At 42.7% G+C, this 18,967-nt stretch overlaps 1 protein-coding gene across 1 annotated transcript in view; it reads left to right on the top strand.

The window, feature by feature from the left end:
• The window catches only part of LOC139549665 (myristoylated alanine-rich C-kinase substrate-like), a 102,685-nt gene extending 84,738 nt beyond the window's left edge, over nucleotides 1–17,947 (top strand). The window contains exon 2 of the mRNA XM_071360333.1: nucleotides 17,050–17,947. Within this exon, the coding sequence (XP_071216434.1) occupies nucleotides 17,050–17,947 (898 nt within the window). The remainder of the gene's footprint in view (nucleotides 1–17,049) is intronic.
• Nucleotides 17,948–18,967: the final 1,020 nt, after the last annotated feature.

Below are 18,967 nucleotides of genomic sequence, written 5' to 3'. Positions count from 1 at the left end.
GACCCTCCCCGGCTGACCCTCCCCGGCTGACCCACCCAAGCTGACCCACCCCATACAGTATGTTCATCTCTAAAATAAAATTGCCCTACATTGCAGATGGGTTTCTTATGGCTGAAGGGGCAGTATTGAGTAGCTTGGATGAAAGGTGATCATATCAAACTGCCTGTTCCTCAGTCATAATTGCTAATATTTGCATATTATTATTAGTATTGGATAGAAAACACTCTAAAGTTTCTAAAACTGTTTGAATTATGTCTGTGAGATTAACAGAACTCATATTGGCAGGCAAAATCCTGAGTCCTTAATGAAATCCCCTTGAGCTATTAATGATTTTGACTGCCTAGGGGTTCCACTAGATGTCAACCATCAATATACATTATAATGAGACTTCTATGATGTTGTGGGAGAGAATGATAGCAGAATCAGTCAGGTGTCCATCAAGCAGCCATTTTCTGATCATGCTTTTTCCTCGTGGAGTCACTTACGTTCCAGTGCTCACGAAGACAAGAAGGAATACTCCGGTTGGAACTTTATTGAAGCTATATGTTAAAAACATCCTAATGATTGATTGTGTACTCAGTTTGAAATGTTTCTTCGACCGATAATATCACTTTTTGAAGTTTTTGTTCGATATAACGCTGACCAGAATTAGCGTTTGGATATGTAAACCAGACGCACTAACAAAATAAGGTATTTGGACATAAATAACGGATTTTTTCGAACAAAACAAACATTTCTGGTGGACCTGGGATTCCTGGTGTGCTTTCTGATGTAGATCATCAAAGGTAAGGGAATATTTATCATGTATTTTCGTGTTTATGTTGACGCCATCTTTGCAGCTGTGGTATTTCGTTGAAACGATGTGGCTATGCAAAGTCACTTGATGTTTTTGCATTTAGTGAATCTAGTCACCTCAATGTAAACTCAGAGTTTTTGATATAAATATGAATTTAATCAAACAAAACATGCATGTATTGTGTAACATGAAGTCCTATGAGTGTCATCTGATGAAAATAATCGAAGGTTAGTGATTAATTTTATCTCTATTCTGGTTTTTGTGAAGCTACCTTTAGCTGGAAAAAATGGCTGTGATTATTGTGGTTTTGTGGTGACCTAACATAATCGTTTGTAGTGCTTTCACTGAAAAGCCTATTTGAAATCGGACACTTTGGTGGGATTAACAACAAGATTACCTTAAAAATGATATAAAACACATGAATGTCTGAGGAATTTTAATTATGAGATTTCTGTTTTTTGAATTTGGCGCCCTGCACTTCGACTGGCTGTTGTCATATCGGTCCCATTAAAGGGACTGCAGCCATAAGAAGTTTAATTAAACACCAAAATATATAAACCTCTTTCGTTCTCTTTGTGATTGTGAAAGAGTACGTCTGCATGTGTGTGTGTGAGTGTCTTTACTATTCAGTATATTTTCTACAGTTGACTCGTGTTCTGTATTTCATTTTCGTTGGCAGAATGACAACTATTCTGGGACAGTTTTCCCCTACACCTCTCTTCTGCTTCCCCCATTTAGGCTGGTCTGAGCCATGGATACGACTGTCTCCCAGTTAGGCTGGTCTGAGCCCTGGATACGACTGTCTCCCAGTTAGGCTGGTCTGAGCCCTGGACACGACTGTCTCCCAGTTAGGCTGGTCTGCGCCAAGGACAACACTGTCTCTCAGTTAGGCTGGCTACACCACTGTCTCTCAGTTAGGCTGGTCTGAGCCATGGATACGACTGTCTCCCAGTTAGGCTGGTCTGAGCCCTGGACACGACTGTCTCTCAGTTAGGCTGGTCTGAGCCATGGATACGACTGTCTCCCAGTTAGGCTGGTCTGAGCCCTGGGTACGACTGTCTCTCAGTTAGGCCAGTCTGAGCCCTGGACACGACTGTCTCCCAGTTAGGCTGGTCTGAGCCCTGGATACGACTGTCTCCCAGTTAGGCTGGTCAAAGCCCTGGACAACACTGTCTCTCAGTTAGGCCGGTCTGAGCCCTGGGTACGACTGTCTCTCAGTTAGGCTGGTCTGAGCCAAGGACAACACTGTCTCTCAGTTAGGCCGGTCTGAGCCCTGGGTACGACTGTCTCTCAGTTAGGCTGGTCTGAGCCCTGGACACGACTGTCTCCCAGTTAGGCTGGCTACATCACTGTCTCTCAGTTAGGCTGGCTACACCACTGTCTCTCAGTTAGGCTGGCTACATCACTGTCTCTCAGTTAGGCTGGCTACATCACTGTCTCTCAGTTAGGCTGGCTACATCACTGTCTCCCAGTTAGGCTGGCTACATCACTGTCTCTCAGTTAGGCTGGCTACATCACTGTCTCTCAGGCTGGCTACACCACTGTCTCTCAGTTAGGCTGGCTACATCACTGTCTCTCAGTTAGGCTGGCTACACCACTTTCTCTCAGTTAGGCTGGTCTGAGCCCTGGATACGACTGTCTCCCAGTTAGGCCGGTCTGAGCCCTGGACACGACTGTCTCCCAGTTAGGCTGGTCTGAGCCATGGATACGACTGTCTCCCAGTTAGGCTGGTCTGAGCCCTGGACAACACTGTCTCTCAGTTAGGCCGGTCTGAGCCCTGGGTATGACTGTCTCTCAGTTAGGCTGGTCTGAGCCAAGGACAACGCTGTCTCTCAGTTAGGCTGGCTACACCACTGTCTCTCAGTTAGGCTGGTCTGAGCCCTGGATACGACTGTCTCCCAGTTAGGCTGGTCTGAGCCCTGGACACGACTGTCTCCCAGTTAGGCTGGTCTGAGCCCTGGACACGACTGTCTCCCAGTTAGGCTGGTCTGCGCCAAGGACAACACTGTCTCTCAGTTAGGCCGGTCTGAGCCCTGGGTACGACTGTCTCTCAGTTAGGCTGGTCTGAGCCAAGGACAACACTGTCTCTCAGTTAGGCTGGTCTGAGCCAAGGACAACACTGTCTCTCAGTTAGGCTGGTCTGAGCCCTGGACACGACTGTCTCCCAGTTAGGCTGGCTACATCACTGTCTCTCAGTTAGGCTGGCTACATCACTGTCTCTCAGTTAGGCTGGCTACACCACTGTCTCTCAGTTAGGCTGGCTACACCACTGTCTCTCAGTTAGGCTGGCTACATCACTGTCTCTCAGTTAGGCTGGCTACATCACTGTCTCTCAGTTAGGCTGGCTACATCACTGTCTCTCAGTTAGGCTGGCTACATCACTGTCTCTCAGTTAGGCTGGCTACATCACTGTCTCTCAGTTAGGCTGGCTACATCACTGTCTCTCAGTTAGGCTGGCTACATCACTGTCTCTCAGTTAGGCTGGCTACACATCTGTTACTAAATTTGATAAATAACATGTAGTCTATGGAAATCTATTGTAACTTTTGTAAATTATACTAGGATACATTTTTTTTTTTATATGTTCTTAACATATACAGTACTAATTTTTTATATCTGTGTCCATATTGTCCATGAGTTTCTAGTAGATAGACCATATGGTTCAAGAGATAATAGCCTAATTAATAAAAAAAATAATCTAATCAACGATGGCATTATTTTCAATTAACTCTGCATCTCGTCCAAGTATTGACTTTTTTCACAGCTGCCTCCAGTTTGGCGGCAACACATTAATAACAACGGCTTTCTCTGTGGTAAGTTGTTTCCCAGTTCAACTGGTTCCATGCGTAATGGAAAAGCTGGAATCCCAGTAGGTGTGACTAGGTCTTCACATGCAGTAGTGCTGAAAATACCTCAGTAGTATGATTGACATCAAACATTCAGCAGGCCTAAATTCAAACATGTTAAACAATAAATAAATCCTCTCGGAGATGCAAGGAAAATATATACTATCTATACAAAAGTATGTGGACACCCCTTCAAAGTAGTGTAATCGGCTATTTCAGCCACACCCATTGCTGACACGTGTATAAAATTGAGCCCAAAGCCGTGCAATCTCCATAAACAAACATTGGCAGTAGAATGGCCTTACTGAAGAGCTCAGTGACTTTCAAAGTGGCACCGTCATAGATGCCACAATTCCAATATGTCAGTGTGTCAAATTTTTGGCCATTCTCATGCTGCCCCGGTCAACTGTAAGTGCTGTTATTATGAAATGGAAACCTCTAGGAGCAACAATAGCTCAGCCTTGAAGTTCACAAAACGGGAGAGCAGATTGCTGAAGTGCGTAGCGCATAAAAATCATCTGTCCTCGATTGCAACACTCATTACCGAGTTCAAAACTGCCTCTGGAAGCCACGCCAACACAAGAACTATTCGTTGGGAGCTTCATGAAACGGGTTTCAATGACCCACAAGCATAAGATCACAATGCGCAATGCCAAGCGTCAGCTGGAGGGGTGTAAAGCTCGCCGCCATTGGACTCTGGAGCAGTGGAAACGTGTTCTCTGTAGTGATGGTTCATGCTTCACCATCTGGTAGTCCGAAGGACAAATCTGAGTCTGGCGGGTTCCAGGAGAACGCTACCTACCTCAATGCATAGTGCCAACTGTAAAGTTTGGTGAAGGAGGAATAATGGTCTGGGGGCTGTTTTTCATGGTTCCGGCTAGGTCATTTTATTCCAGTAAGGGGAAATCTTAACCCTACAGCATACAATGACATTCTAGATGATTCTGTGCTTCCAACTTTGTGTCAACAGTTTGGGGAAGGCCATTTCCTGTTTCAGCATGACAATGCCCAAGTGCACAAAGCGATTGTCCAACATCAGTGCCCAACCCCATTAATGATCTTGTGGCTGAATGGAAGCAAGTCCCTGCAGCAATGTTCCAACATCTAATTGAAAGCCTTCCAAGAAGAATGGAGGCTGTTATAGCAGCAAAGGGGGGACCAACTCCATATTATTACCCGTGACTTTGGAATAAGCAGAGCAGTTGTCCACATACTTTTGGTCATGTAATGTATGTAATAGCACATCGTACCCTGTAACACACAAGAGGACGCTAGATGAATACATTTGTTTTACTTTTATGTGTAAATATTCTAAACGGAGATTGACATTAAATGGACGTCTGTGAAACTCAGTCTGTTGTGATGTTTGCTGCTGTCTCAGACCTGGTTTAATGATCTTAGAATGAAAGATACATTCTCTCAAAGGCCCAAAATCAAATGCCTGTCAGTTCTCCCTTTTACTGGCTAATCCCTATGGCACATGGTAAGGTTCAAGATTACTCCCTTCTGAAAAACACTGTTTACACTCCCCCTCCCTCTATTTAGACCCCCTTCTGAGCACTACAAGCCTTTAAATCAGTTGCGTTATTCGTTCTGTGCTTCCCGGACTTCAGCCCTGGATGGTTTTGATCCAGCCCCGAATCTTTCAATTGTATTTTTCTTTTTTTTTTACATTTCGGTCTGATATGAGTTTCCTTACCAGATATAACTTAGGCTATGCAGTATTTATAAAATCATGAACAAAATATACAACACAATACACTGCGCTAGGCAGTAGCAGGTACTGCAATAAACCCCGGTTAGTGACGCGGTGATTGGTCGAGATGACATAGCGCAGTGGCCCGATCACGCAGTGGCCCGATCACGTACCTTGACCCCTCCCCCACCGCTACAGCACCGGTTAGATGACAATAGGTGTTTCTCAATGTTTCTCAATATGCATACTACCGTGCTCCACACTCTCATGCTCCAAGTGCATTCTCCCAGGAAGTTCTCTTGAGTCCATTCTTGTGAGGCCAAGAGTGGGGAGAACACATTAAACATTACATTTGAGAAGTACTCACACCACCCTTACTGTGTTACCTCACACGGCACCTCCCCATTCACTGAACCTTCTTCCGGCCAGGACAATGACGACAATGGACGCAACAAGATATACACAAAGCAAATGTTTTACTTCATAATTATCAGCTAGATATATGTGAATCGTTATAATCTAGCTAGACAGCATCTACTTAAACAGGCAAAAATGACCTAAAATGAATGATATGCAAGGTACAGAAGATGTCAATTCTTCATGAGTAGCTACCTAACTACTCTTCATGGCTAGCTAGCTAGCCAGTTAGCCCTATGGACTTACTATGGACATACCCATTCACTGAATCTTCCTTTTTCTATCCAGGACAAAGGCAATAGAGATGAAACAAGATATACACAAAGCAAATGTTTTACTATCAGTTAGCTATATTTGAATCGTAATAATGTTGCTAACCAGATAGTATAACAGGCATAAATGGCATAAAACCAATGTTATCCAAGGTAGATGTCAATTCCTTGCGGGTAGTGTATTTAGTGAATTGGCAATCTAAGAATATTGATATAAATCATGATATTAAGAAAAGTATTTATGTCCAGAAAGTGTATTTTGATAGGTTTTGTTTATGTAGCTAGCTTGGCTGGCTAGCCACTTTGGCAGCTACTGGCTTGGCTGGCCAGCCACTTTGGTAGCTACTAGCTTGGCTGGCTAGCCACTTTGGTAGTTACTAGCTTGGCTGGCTAGCCACTTTGGTAGCTACTGGCTTGGCTGGCTAGCCACTTTGGTAGCTACTAGCTTGGCTGGCTAGCCACTTTGGTAGCTACTAGCTTGGCTGGCTAGCCACTTTGGTAGCTACTAGATTGGTTGGCTAGCCACTTTGGTAGCTACTGGCTTGGCTGTCTAGCCACTTTGGTAGCTACTAGCTTGGCTGGCTAGCCACTTTGATAGCTACTAGCTTGGCTAGCTAGCTGAGATTGAAGAGATGAGAGAACATTTTTCTAACTGAAGCAAACACTGTATTTTATGACAGTGACACAGTGGACTGAAGCTGATTTTTTTTACATTATATTTAACCTTGTATAACATGTGCAATACTGATGTGCTAGAACGGACAAAATGGAATGAATCATAACCTATTCAATTCTTCAGGTGAACATGCTTGTTTCATGTCTATTATTTCCAAATGGCTGTGTAACTACTTGTAAAAAAAAAACTTCCCATTTTTAAATTTATTTCATTGACCTTTTATTTGTATTACTCTTTTTATTCACTTAGCGACATACTTTTTATTTTGTTGTTGCATTGTCGAGAGGACAACCTGAAGTAAGCATTTCATTGTACTCCATGTACATCGTGTGTATATGACAAATAAACGGACTTGAAATTAAACTTAGAAGTGAAGGGGGAAAGATGGCCGGCTTTGTCGATAGATTGTTATGTGTTATGTGTACCCAAATGTTATGTAATCTAAAAATCTCACATTAGCTTGTATAACTGACTAAATTAAGTGAATCATAGAGGTCCTATAGCTTATTTAATTCTACAGGTAAAATGATTTTAGCTCATGTCTCTTTATATTCATATAGCCTAGGGTTTATGTAGCTTCTTATCTGTCATGTTTGGAGTTGTTTTGTGCTGTTATGAGGATACTTTAATTTGTCTTTACAGGTTATTTGCCCTGGTCGTGTCAGTATACAGTAACAATAAAGAGCAACTGCCCCTAAAAATATACATATCATTTATTTTCCTGTCAAATCAGGAAGTGCAGTCGCCCCTTAAAACTGACTAAATACATGTTGCACCTCTACCTTTCAGATTAGCCAAAGAGGAGGACAGATGAGAACAGCAGGCCAGTGGAGCATTTAGAACAGCAGCAGCCAAGGGAAAATGGGACGGAAGAGGATGATTTAGGTGACCCAGACGCAAGTTCCCTATTATCCCCTTGACGGTTTTGGATTGCAACACTAAAGAGACACACCAGACAAGACACAGAGACAGCAACATAAGAGTAGGTGATGGAGAGAGACACCAGACAAGACACAGAGACAGCAACGGAATAATAGGATATGATGGAGAGAGACACCAGAAGGCCATCACAGAATTGAATAGACAAAAAAGACAGTAATAGACAAGACACAGTGACAGAAGAGGACATATGGAGAGAGAACAGAGGTGGATTGAGCACACAGTTAACTGTATAACTTCAAGCTGCTCTATAGATTCAAATGAGATAGAGATTAAATTCAAATAATTATTTGCACTAATTATAAGAGGGGAAATACACACAGTGAAAAAGTAAAACATTGTTTACACAGAATGTGCATGTGATGTGAAAAAGCCTCTGAAATTATTATTAAAACAATTGCTTACTTTTACACTTTTTACAACCAGGACATGATGAGCGAGGATGGAGGACAGCAACAGAAGAGGGTAGAGAATAGAGACAGCAACAGAAGAGGGCAGACAAGAGAGACAGCAACATAGATTACTAAGAGACAGCAATAAAAGAGGACACACAAGAGAGACAGCAAGATAGAATACTAAGAACAGCAACCGAAGAGGGCAGACAAGAGAGTCAGCAACATATAATACTAATAGACAGCAATAAAAGAGGACAGACAAGAGAGATAGTAACACAGAATACTAAGAGACAGCAACATAAGAGGGTAGAAAAGAGAGACAGCAACAGAAGAGGGTAGACAAGAGAGACAGCAACAGAAGAGGGTAGACAAGAGAGACAGTAACAGAAGAGGGTAGACAAGAGAGACAGCAACAGAAGAGGATAGACAAGAGAGACAGTAACATAGAATTCTAAGAGACAGCAATGAAAGAGAACACACAAGAGAGACAGCAACATAGATTACTAAGAGACAGCAACAGAAGAGGGTAGACATGAGGGACAGCAACAGAAGAGGGCAGACAAGAGAGACAGAAACAGAAGAGGATAGACAAGAGTGACAGCAACAGAAGAGGGCAGACAAGAGAGACAGCAACATATAATACTAAGAGACAGCAACAGAAGAGGGCAGACAAGAGAGACAGCAACAGAAGAGTGTAGACAAGAGAGACAGTAACATAGAATTCTAAGAGACAGCAATGAAAGAGAACATACAAGAGAGACAGCAACATAGAATACTAAGAGACAGCAACAGAAGAGGGCAGACAAGAGAGACAGCAACATATAATACTGAGACAGCAACAGAAGAGGGCAGACAAGAGAGATAGCAACAGAAGAGGGCAGACAAGAGAGACAGCAACAGAAGAGGGTAGTCAAGAGAGATAGTAATATAGAATTCTAAGAGACAGCAATGAAAGAGAACATACAAGAGAGACAGAAATATATAATACTAAGAGACAGCAACAGAATAGGGCAGACAAGAGAGATAGCAACAGAAGAGGGTAGAAAAGAGAGACAACAACAAAAGAGGGCAGACAAGAGAGACTGCAACATATAATACTAAGAGACAGCAACAGAAGAGTGTAGACAAGAGAGACATCAACAGAAGAGGACAGACAAGAGAGACAGTAACATAGAATTCTAAGAGACAGTAATGAAAGAGAACATACAAGAGAGACAGCAACAGAAGAGGGCAGACAAGAGAGACAGCAACAGAAGAGGGCAGCCGAGAGAGACAACAACAAAAGAGAGCAGACAAGAGAGACATCAATTAAAGAGGGCAAACAAAAGAGACAGTAACATATATTACTAAGAGACAGCAAAAGAAGAGGGTAGACAAGAGAGACAGCAACAGAAGAGGATAGACAAGAGTGACAGCAACAGAAGAGGGCAGACAAGAGAGACAGCAACATATAATACTGAGACAGCAACAGAAGAGGGAAGACAAGAGAGACAGCAACAGAAGAGGATAAACAAGAGTGACAGCAACAGAAGAGGGCAGACAAGAGAGACAGCAACATATAATACTGAGACAGCAATAGAAGAGGGTAGACAAGAGAGACAGCAACATATAATACTGAGACAGCAATAGAAGAGGGCAGACAAGAGAGACAGCAACATATAATACTGAGACAGCAATAGAAGAGGGCAGACAAGAGAGACAGCAACAGAAGAGGGCAGACAAGAGAGACAGCAACAGAAGAGGGTTGCTGCGCATTCCAGAGTAGAGAGTGTTCCAGAATAGAGAGTGCTCCAGAGTAGAGAGTGTTCCAGAGTAGAGACTGTGAGTGAAAAAAGTGTTCCAGAGTAGTGAGCATTCCAGAGTAGAGACTGTGAGTGTAGAAAGTGTTCCAGAGTAGAGAGTGTTCCAGAGTAGAGAATGTGAGTGTAGAAAGTGTCCCAGAGTAGAGTGTGTTCCAGAGTAGAGACTGTGAGTGTGGCAAGTGTTCCAGAGTAGTGAGCATTCCAGAGTAGAGACTGTGAGTGTAGAAAGTGTTCCAGAGTAGAGAGTGTTCCAGAGTAGAGGCTGTGAGTGTAGAAAGTGTTCCAGAGTAGAGAGTAGTGAGCATTCCAGAGTAGAGAGTGTTCCAGAATAGAGAGTGCTCCAGAGTAGAGTGTGTTCCAGAGTAGAGAGTAGTGAGTGTAGAAAGTGTTCCAGAGTAGAGCGTGTTCCAGAGTAGAGAATGTGAGTGTAGAAAGTGTTCCAGAGTAGAGAGTGTTCCAGAGTAGAGACTGTGAGTGTAGAAAGTGTTCCAGAGTAGAGAGTGTTCCAGAGTAGAGACTGTGAGTGTAGAAAGTGTTCCAGAGTAGAGACTGTGAGTGTAGAAAGTGTTCCAGAGTAGAGAGTGTTCCAAAGTAGAGACTGTGAGTGTAGAAAGTGTTCCAGAGTAGTGAGCATTCCAGAGTAGAGACTGTGAGTGTAGAAAGTGTTCCAGAGTAGAGAGTGTTCCAGAGTAGAGACTGTGAGTGTAGAAAGTGTTCCAGAGTAGAGAGTATTCCAGAGTAGAGAATAGAGTGTTCAAGAGTAGAGAGTGTTCCAGAGTAGAGAGTATTCCAGAGTAGAGAGTGTTCCAGAGTAGAGAATAGAGTGTTCAAGAGTAGAGAGCGTTCCAGAGTAGAGAGTGTTCCAGAGCAGAGAGTGTTCCAGAGTAGAGAGTGTGAGTGTAGAAAGTGTTCCAGAGTAGAGAGTGTTCCAGAGTATAGAGTGTTCCAGAGCAGAGAGTGTTCCAGAGAATTGAGTAGAGAGTGTTCCAGAGTAGAGAGTGTTCCAGAGTAGAGAGTAGAGAGTGTTCCAGAGTAGAGAGTAGAGAGTGTTCCAGAGTAGAGAGTGTTCCAGAGAATTGAGTAGAGAGTGTTCCAGAGTAGAGAGTGTTCCAGAGTAGAGAATGTTTCCGAGTAGAGAATAGAGAGTGTTCAAGAGTAGAGAGTAGAGAGTGTTCCAGTATAGGGAGTGTTCCAGTGTAGGGAATGTTCCAGAGTAGAGAGTGTTCCAGAGTAGAGAGCTTTCCAGAGTAGAGAGACCCAAAGTAGCAACTGTAATTGAATACTGTCAGTGTCTGCTGTGGCAAATGACTGTGCATGTCCTGGACCCTCAAATTAGTGTGATATGTTATGTTTGGTATGGTTGCATAAAACAGATTACTTAAAGCAAACACTAAAGTCGAGTGGTTGGTCAGGGGGGTTGCTAGTTCGAATCTCATCAAGGACAACTTAATCCTAAACCTAACCTTAACCCTTCACCCCAACCCCTAGCCTAGCTAACGTTAGTCAGATAGCTAACGTTAGGCACCTAGCTAGAATTCGTAACATATAATAGTTTTGAAAATCCGTAATATATAGCACAATTTGCAAATCCGTAACATATTGTACGTTTCTTAAATTGCTCTAAACAGCCGACCTTACTTTCCAACTTCCTCCATCCCTCCCTTACTACTTCCTGCCTGTATTACTAGTCTTCTCATTTATTTTAAGTGTAAATGAGCGAGAGAGAGAGAGAGTAAGACAGAGAGAGAGATCACTTTGTTTCAATGACAAAGTGTGTCATGTCAGACAAGCCTGTCTCCTGCCTCAGAACAACATAACGGGTCTTTACACTTATTATCCACAGCGTTGACACACAGACAGACATATACACACACTTACACGCACACACACATACACACACACTCATTCATCCATCCAACTGGTAATGTAATCCCTTAATTCTCCCCTAGCCCTTTCAAATGCTTGCATCACATCACCCATGAAGCTGTGTAGCATCAATGCACACCAAACGCTTTGACTGACCAAGTTATAGGACTGTCATCTCCTTTCAGGAGGGAATAAATATACACAGTGAATATGAATAAATAAAGGCATTAAAAGAGATGAGTGTGAAATGAGGCAGTTTGAAATGCAGTCATTTCACGCATCATCTTGCAATCAGCTGTAAAGGGGCCGGAGTGCGCTGGGGACAGGAAGACACATCACAGCATGATGAATCACCACTACTGACATGTCAATGTGGAGAGAAAGGGGAAGACAGCGAGGAGAGAGAGGAGAGGAAAGGGAGGTAGGAGACACCCTAACCAGAAATATATTGTTTAGAATGGACTTGGAACCTCTAACCCTGGAAGTTTCACTGGTAAACTCATGGGTAAACTCACAATGGCAGCCAAGTATGCCATCGTTTGTATTTCTATGCAGGTTACATGTACACACTAAAAAAAGTGGGTTCCTCAAGGGTTCTTTGAAGGGGTGATGGTTCCATTGAGACTGGTTCTTCTTGCCGCACGGATCCCTTTAGCGGGATCATTTTCGTAAACAACCGCTAAATTGCAGAGCGCCAAATAAAAAAATAATACAAAAAATATTTATAATCATGAAATCACAAGTGAAAAATACCAAAACACAGCTTAGCTTGTTGTTAATCCACCTATCCTGTCAGATTTTGAAAATATGCTTTACAGTGAAAGCAATCCAAGCGTTTGAGAGTTAATCAGTTTATCACTAGACAAAACAGTAAGAACAGCTAACCCCAAATTAGCTTGGTCACGAAAGTCAGAAAAGCAATAAAATGTATCGCTTACCTTTGATAATCTTCGGATGTTTGCACTCACGAGACTCCCAGTTACACAATAAATGTTATTTGTGTTCGATAAAGATTAGTTTTATAACCAAAAACCGCCATTTGGTTTGCGCGTTATGTTCAGAAAACCACAGGCTCGTTCCGGTCCTGAAAGGCAGACGAAAATTCCCCAAAGTATCCATAATGTTCGTAGAAACATGTCAAACGTTTTTTATAATCAATCCTCAGGTTGTTTTTAAAATACATAATCGATAATATTTAAACCGGACGGTAACCTATTCAATACTACAGAGAAAGAAAATGTCGAGCTTCATCTCTCGCGCGCAGGAACTAATCAAAGGACACCTGACGCGTTTTGAAAAATCTCGCTCATTTTTCAAAATAAAAGCTTGAAACTATGTCTAAAGCCTGGTCACAGCCCGAGGAAGCCATTGGAAAAGGAAACTGTTTGATACCCCTTTAAATGGAGGAGTGGCATGCAACGGAACAGGGATTTTTCCAAATAAAAGGCACTTCCGGATTGGATTTCCTCAGGTTTTCGCCTGCAAAATCAGTTCTGTTATACTCACAAACAATATTTTGACAGTTTTGGAAACTTTAGAGTGTTTTCTATCCTAATCTGTCAATTATATGCATATTATAGCATCTGTACCTGAGAAATAGTCAGTTTACCTTGGGAGCGTTATTTTTTATTTTTCAGCCCCCTAGCTGAAAGAAGTTAACAAAATCAGTCAGTTATTCTCAACACTCTCCTTGGAGACCCCTAGCTGTTCTAGAGGTAGCTCACTGGATTCAACTTGTTAAGGAGAAGTTTATCTATATTTCCATGAATGACACTTGTATCTTTTATCAATGTTTATGATGAGTATTTCTGTAATTTGATGTGGCTCTCTGCACTTTCACCGGATGTTTGTTTGAGACAATGCATTTTTGACCATAACACACATATTTCAAATGAGGATTTTGGACATAAAGATTAACTTTATCGAACAAAACACACATTTATTGTGTAACATGGAGTTCTGTGAGTGCCATCTGATGAAGATCATCAAAGGTTAGTGATTAATTTAATCGCTATTTCTGACTTTTGTGAGGGCTCTCCTTGGCTGGAAAATGGCTTTATGGTTTTCTTTGACTAGGTGCTGACCTAACATAATCGTTTGGTGTGCTTTCGCCGTAAAACCTATTGAAAATCGGACACTGCGGCTGGATTTACAAGAATTGTATCTTTAAAATGATGTAAAATACTTGTATGTTTGAGGAATTTTAATATTGAGATTTCTGTTGTTTTGAATTTGGCGCCCTGCAATTTAACTGGCTGTTGTCGAGGTGGCCTGCTACTCTGTCCTAAAAGCTAGAATATGCATGTAATTAGATTTGGATAGAAAACACTCTGAAGTTTCTAAAACTGTTTGAATGATGTCTGTGAGTATAACAGAACTCATATGGCAGGCAAAAACCTGAGAAAAAATCCAACCAGGTATCTTGCGTTCCATTGCATTTCTGAAAACAAAGGAATTCTCCGGTTGGAACCATATTAAAGATGTACGATAAAAAAACATCCTAAAGATTGATTCTATACTTCGTTTGACATGTTTCTACGAACTGTAATATGACTTTTTGTCTGAACTTTCGCCTGGACCTGCCAGCGCATCGTCAGTTTGGATTGTGTACTAAACGCGCGGACAAAATGAGTTGTTTGGACATAAATTATGAACTTTATTGAACAAATCAAACATTTATTGTGGAACTGGGATTCCTGGGAGTGCATTCTGATGAAGATCATCAAAGGTAAGTGAATATTTATAATGCTATTTCTGACTTTGTTGACTCCACAACATGGCGGATATCTCGTTGGCTTGTTTGGGCTCTGAGCGCCTTACTCAGATTATTGCATGGTTTGCTTTTTCGGTAAAGCTTTTTTGAAATCTGACACAGCGGTTTCATTAAGGAGAAGTTTATGTAAAGTTCCATGCATAACACATGTATTTTCATCAACATTTATAATGAGTATTTCTGTAAATTGATGTGACTCTCTGCAAAATCACCGGATGTTTTGGAAGCAAAACATTACTGAACGTAATGCGCCAATGTAAACTGAGATTTTTGGAAATAAATATGAACTTTATCGAACAAAACATACATGTATTGTGTAACATGAAGTCCTATGAGTGTCATCTGATGAAGATCATCAAAGGTTAGTGATTCATTTTATCTCTATTTATGCTTTATGTGACTCCTCTCTCTGGCTTGAAAAATGGCTGTGTTATTCTGTGACTATGTACTAACCTAACATAATTGTTTGGTGTGCTTTCGTCGTAAAGCCGTTTTGAAATCTGAACGATGGCTGGATTCACAACAAGTGTAGCTTTAATTTGGTGTATTGCATATGTGATTTCATGAAAGTTACATTTTTATAGTAATTTATTTTAATTTGTCGCTCTGCATTTTCACTGGATGTTGGCCATGTGGGACGACGCTAGCCTCTCCTCCCCATTAACAAGTGACATCAATAAGGGGTCATAGCTTTCACCTGGAGTCACCTGGTCAGTCTATGTCATAGAAAGAGCAGGTGTCTTTAATGTTTTGTATACTCAGTGTATATAATCATCATTAATCATTGTGTATTTATTCCTTGTGTTATTATTTGTCTATTTATTTTATTTTCTAATTCTTTCTCTTTCTGCATTGTTGGGAAGGGCATGTAAGTAAACCTTTCACCCGTTGTGCACAAAGCTTGTGAGAAATACAATTTCATTTGAAGCTGGTAGTATTTCATCCTCGTAAAATAATCTGAACTGGTAGTATTTCATCCATAATCTGAACTGAAATGTATTGGGTTGTATTCACAACTTACTATTTCCTTACAACAGGTCAAACTAATGTCATTTGAATATTTTGCACATCATTTTTTTGTTTTGTAATTACATTTTCATCCCGGTACGTAAATGTCTTTCCTCCGCAAAGAAAACTTAACCAATGTCCACCGTCCTCTCCACGCCCAAAAAAATTCAACCACTTCCACTCCCAACATTTTCTGTCTGCAGTCCAGCTCCCTCTGACCACATACACACCCACAACATGGTCAATACACATTCAAACACAACCAAGAACACACAAACCTTGTAAAAACACAGATATTTCTCACACACTTTTATGAGTAGACTAAAACAACTGACATAACACGGAGAGGAAGGTTATGTTTTCCGGGAAGTTCTTCCACAGAGTCTTCATACACACCACTGCATCTTGGCAGCCCCTACACACACACACACACACACACACACACACACACACACACACACACACACACACACACACACACACACACACACACACACACACACACACACACACACACACACACACACACACACACACACACACACACACACACACAAACTCTTACTAACGTTGATAGCACGTAGCAAGCCTACCATTAATATAGCAGTAGGTGAATTAATAGCAGATTAATTCATAAATAGTAGATTTACAAAAATAAGTTTGCTGTGCATTTGGCCAATGAAAGACATTTCACATTTAACCCCACCGACCTGCGACAATCAAAATATCAAGTTGTTGCTTTTTATATGCAAATAATAATAATAATAATAAAACCAAACAATGTATTTTTTTGAAAATATTTTAATAAGGTCAATTTGTTATTCTGTTTTCTGAAATAAAACGAAAAACAAAAATCCAGTCATTTTTCGTTTTAAAAAAAAAAACATCAAAAACGAAAGACTGACCATTTTCACTTTTCTGACGTTACTGTTTTACATTGGAAAACCATTGGCCAAGAGATACACCACTACCGCCTCAAATATCTCTCAGCAGGATCACTGAAGAGAGAAGAAATCAGAGAGGGTGAGTGTTGGTTTGTGCTGTGTAGACTATTCATTGTGTTGTTTTTAATTAACCTATGCTAAGTGTGTGTCTCTTGTACTGTTCAATTGGCCAAGTGTCCCTTTAAATCCACAAGTCCTCTGTCCTGCTACAGAACCTTGCTGCATAGGAATTCATGTTTTGCCAACTTGCCAGATGAGAAGGTGCTTCTTATGAATAAGACGTATGTATGCATACGTATGTATGGATGCTTTTAATATCGCCGATTGCTTTAATATGCTTCAAGTGAAGGACTATTATTAGAGGCATAGAAGAGTGAAGTTTATAGGGAAGGCGACCAACAAACGGTGTGTTTTTATTGTGAAACAATGATTGGCTTGACAGGGAGCTTTTGTTTGCTTTAAATCCGAACGCCATCCCTCTCAAACACCCCAAAGACCTCTTATTCATTTTTAAAATAGTTAAAAGAGGGACTGACCAAACACTTTCTCAACAACAAACTTCTTACCACCATTTGGCTGTTGTTGTAACCTCTTGTGAGGTTGTCTTCCGTTCTAACAGTAGAGGGGTCAGTGGGGCACAGCAGCACGAGGGAGCGTCTCCCAGCAGCACGAGGGAGCGTCTCCCAGCAGCACGAGGGAGCGTCTCCCAGCAGCACGAGGGAGCGTCTCCCAGCAGCACGAGGGAGCGTCTCCCAGCAGCACGAGGGAGCGTCTCCCAGCAGCACGAGGGAGCGTCTCCCAGCAGCACGAGGGAGCGTCTCACAGCAGCACGAGGGAGCGTCTCCCAGCAGCACGAGGGAGCGTCTCACAGCAGCACGAGGGAGCGTCTCCCAGCAGCACGAGGGAGCGTCTCCCAGCAGCACGAGGGAGCGTCTCCCAGCAGCACGAGGGAGCGTCTCCCAGCAGCACGAGGGAGCGTCACCCAGCAGCACGAGGGAGCGTCTCCCAGCAGCACGAGGGAGCGTCTCCCAGCAGCACGAGGGAGCGTCTCCCAGCAGCACGAGGGAGCGTCTCCCAGCAGCACGAGGGAGCGTCACCCAGCAGCACGAGGGAGCGTCTCCCAGCAGCACGAGGGAGCGTCTCCCAGCAGCACGAGGGAGCGTCTCCCAGCAGCACGAGGGAGCGTCTCACAGCAGCACGAGGGAGCGTCTCCCAGCAGCACGAGGGAGCGTCTCCCAGCAGCACGAGGGAGCGTCTCCCAGCAGCACGAGGGAGCGTCTCACTGCAGCACGAGGGAGCGTCTCCCAGCAGCACGAGGGAGCGTCTCACAGCAGCACGAGGGAGCGTCTCCCAGCAGCACGAGGGAGCGTCTCCCAGCAGCACGAGGGAGCGTCGCCCAGCAGCACGAGGGAGCGTCTCCCAGCAGCACGAGGGAGCGTCTCCCAGCAGCACGAGGGAGCGTCTCCCACCACCACTTGTTCTGTTGTATCTTTCTCCTCAAACCACAGCACAGATAGCTTCTTCAAATGGCATTATTCACTGTAACAATGTGGCAGAATACCCCTGGGGTGTGTCTGACATTTAGCTAGCTTGTTACATAGACTGTGTGTGTGTGTGTGTGTGTGTGTGTGTGTGTGTGTGTGTGTGTGTGTGTGTGTGTGTGTGTGTGTGTGTGTGTGTGTGTGTGTGTGTGTGTGTGTGTGTGTGTGTGTGTGTGTGTGTGTGTGTGTGTGTGTGTGTGTGTGTGTAAATAATAATTTGGGGGTTTCTTATATTTGCCTGTTCCACACATGTGTGTAATGGAAGTGTTTATTGCATATTCCAACTCCCACCGAGACACCAGCAAGCCAATTAGGGTTAAGTGCTTTGCTCAAGGGCACAGTGACAGATGTTTCACCTTGTCGGCTCCGGTATTCAAACCAGTAACATTTTGGTTACTGTCCCAACACTCTAACTTCAAAGCTATGTGTGTGTGTGCAGCCTATGTGAGTGTGCCTGTCTGCTTGCATATGCGTGTTTCTCTGTGTGCTACTTGATAATGGTGATATTTGGTCTCACGCGTCAGCTATGATTGGCTGTTGTGGCAACCCATTCTTTCACCAGACACCGTCAGAAGTGTTTTGTCTTTCTTTAGAAAAGGGAAAGTGGTTGAATACTAGTGTTTTTGTTTAGGTGGGTGTATACGTGTGTGCGTGTGTGTGTGTTTGTGTGTTTGTGTATGTGTAGGTGTAGGTGTTCGATGGGATTGAGGTAAGGGCTCTGTGCAGATCAGTCAAGTTCTTCCACACTGATCTCGACAAACAATTTCTCTATGGACCTCGCTTTGTGCCTTGGGGCATTGTTATGCTGAAACAGGAAAGGACCTTCCCCAAACTGTTGATACGAAGTTGGAAGCAGATAATTGTCTAGAATGTCACTGTATGCTGTAGCTTTAAGATATCCCTTCATTGGAACTAAAGGGCCTAGCCCGAACCATGAAAAACAGTCCACAACATTATTCCTCATCCACTAAACGTTACAGTTGGCACCATGCATTG

Source organism: Salvelinus alpinus, chromosome 22 (genome assembly GCF_045679555.1).
Source record: "Salvelinus alpinus chromosome 22, SLU_Salpinus.1, whole genome shotgun sequence".
In the NCBI taxonomy this organism is placed as follows: domain Eukaryota; kingdom Metazoa; phylum Chordata; class Actinopteri; order Salmoniformes; family Salmonidae; genus Salvelinus; species Salvelinus alpinus.
The sequence above is the reverse complement of the archived record's forward strand: the minus strand, read 5'-3'. Positions and strand labels throughout refer to the sequence as shown.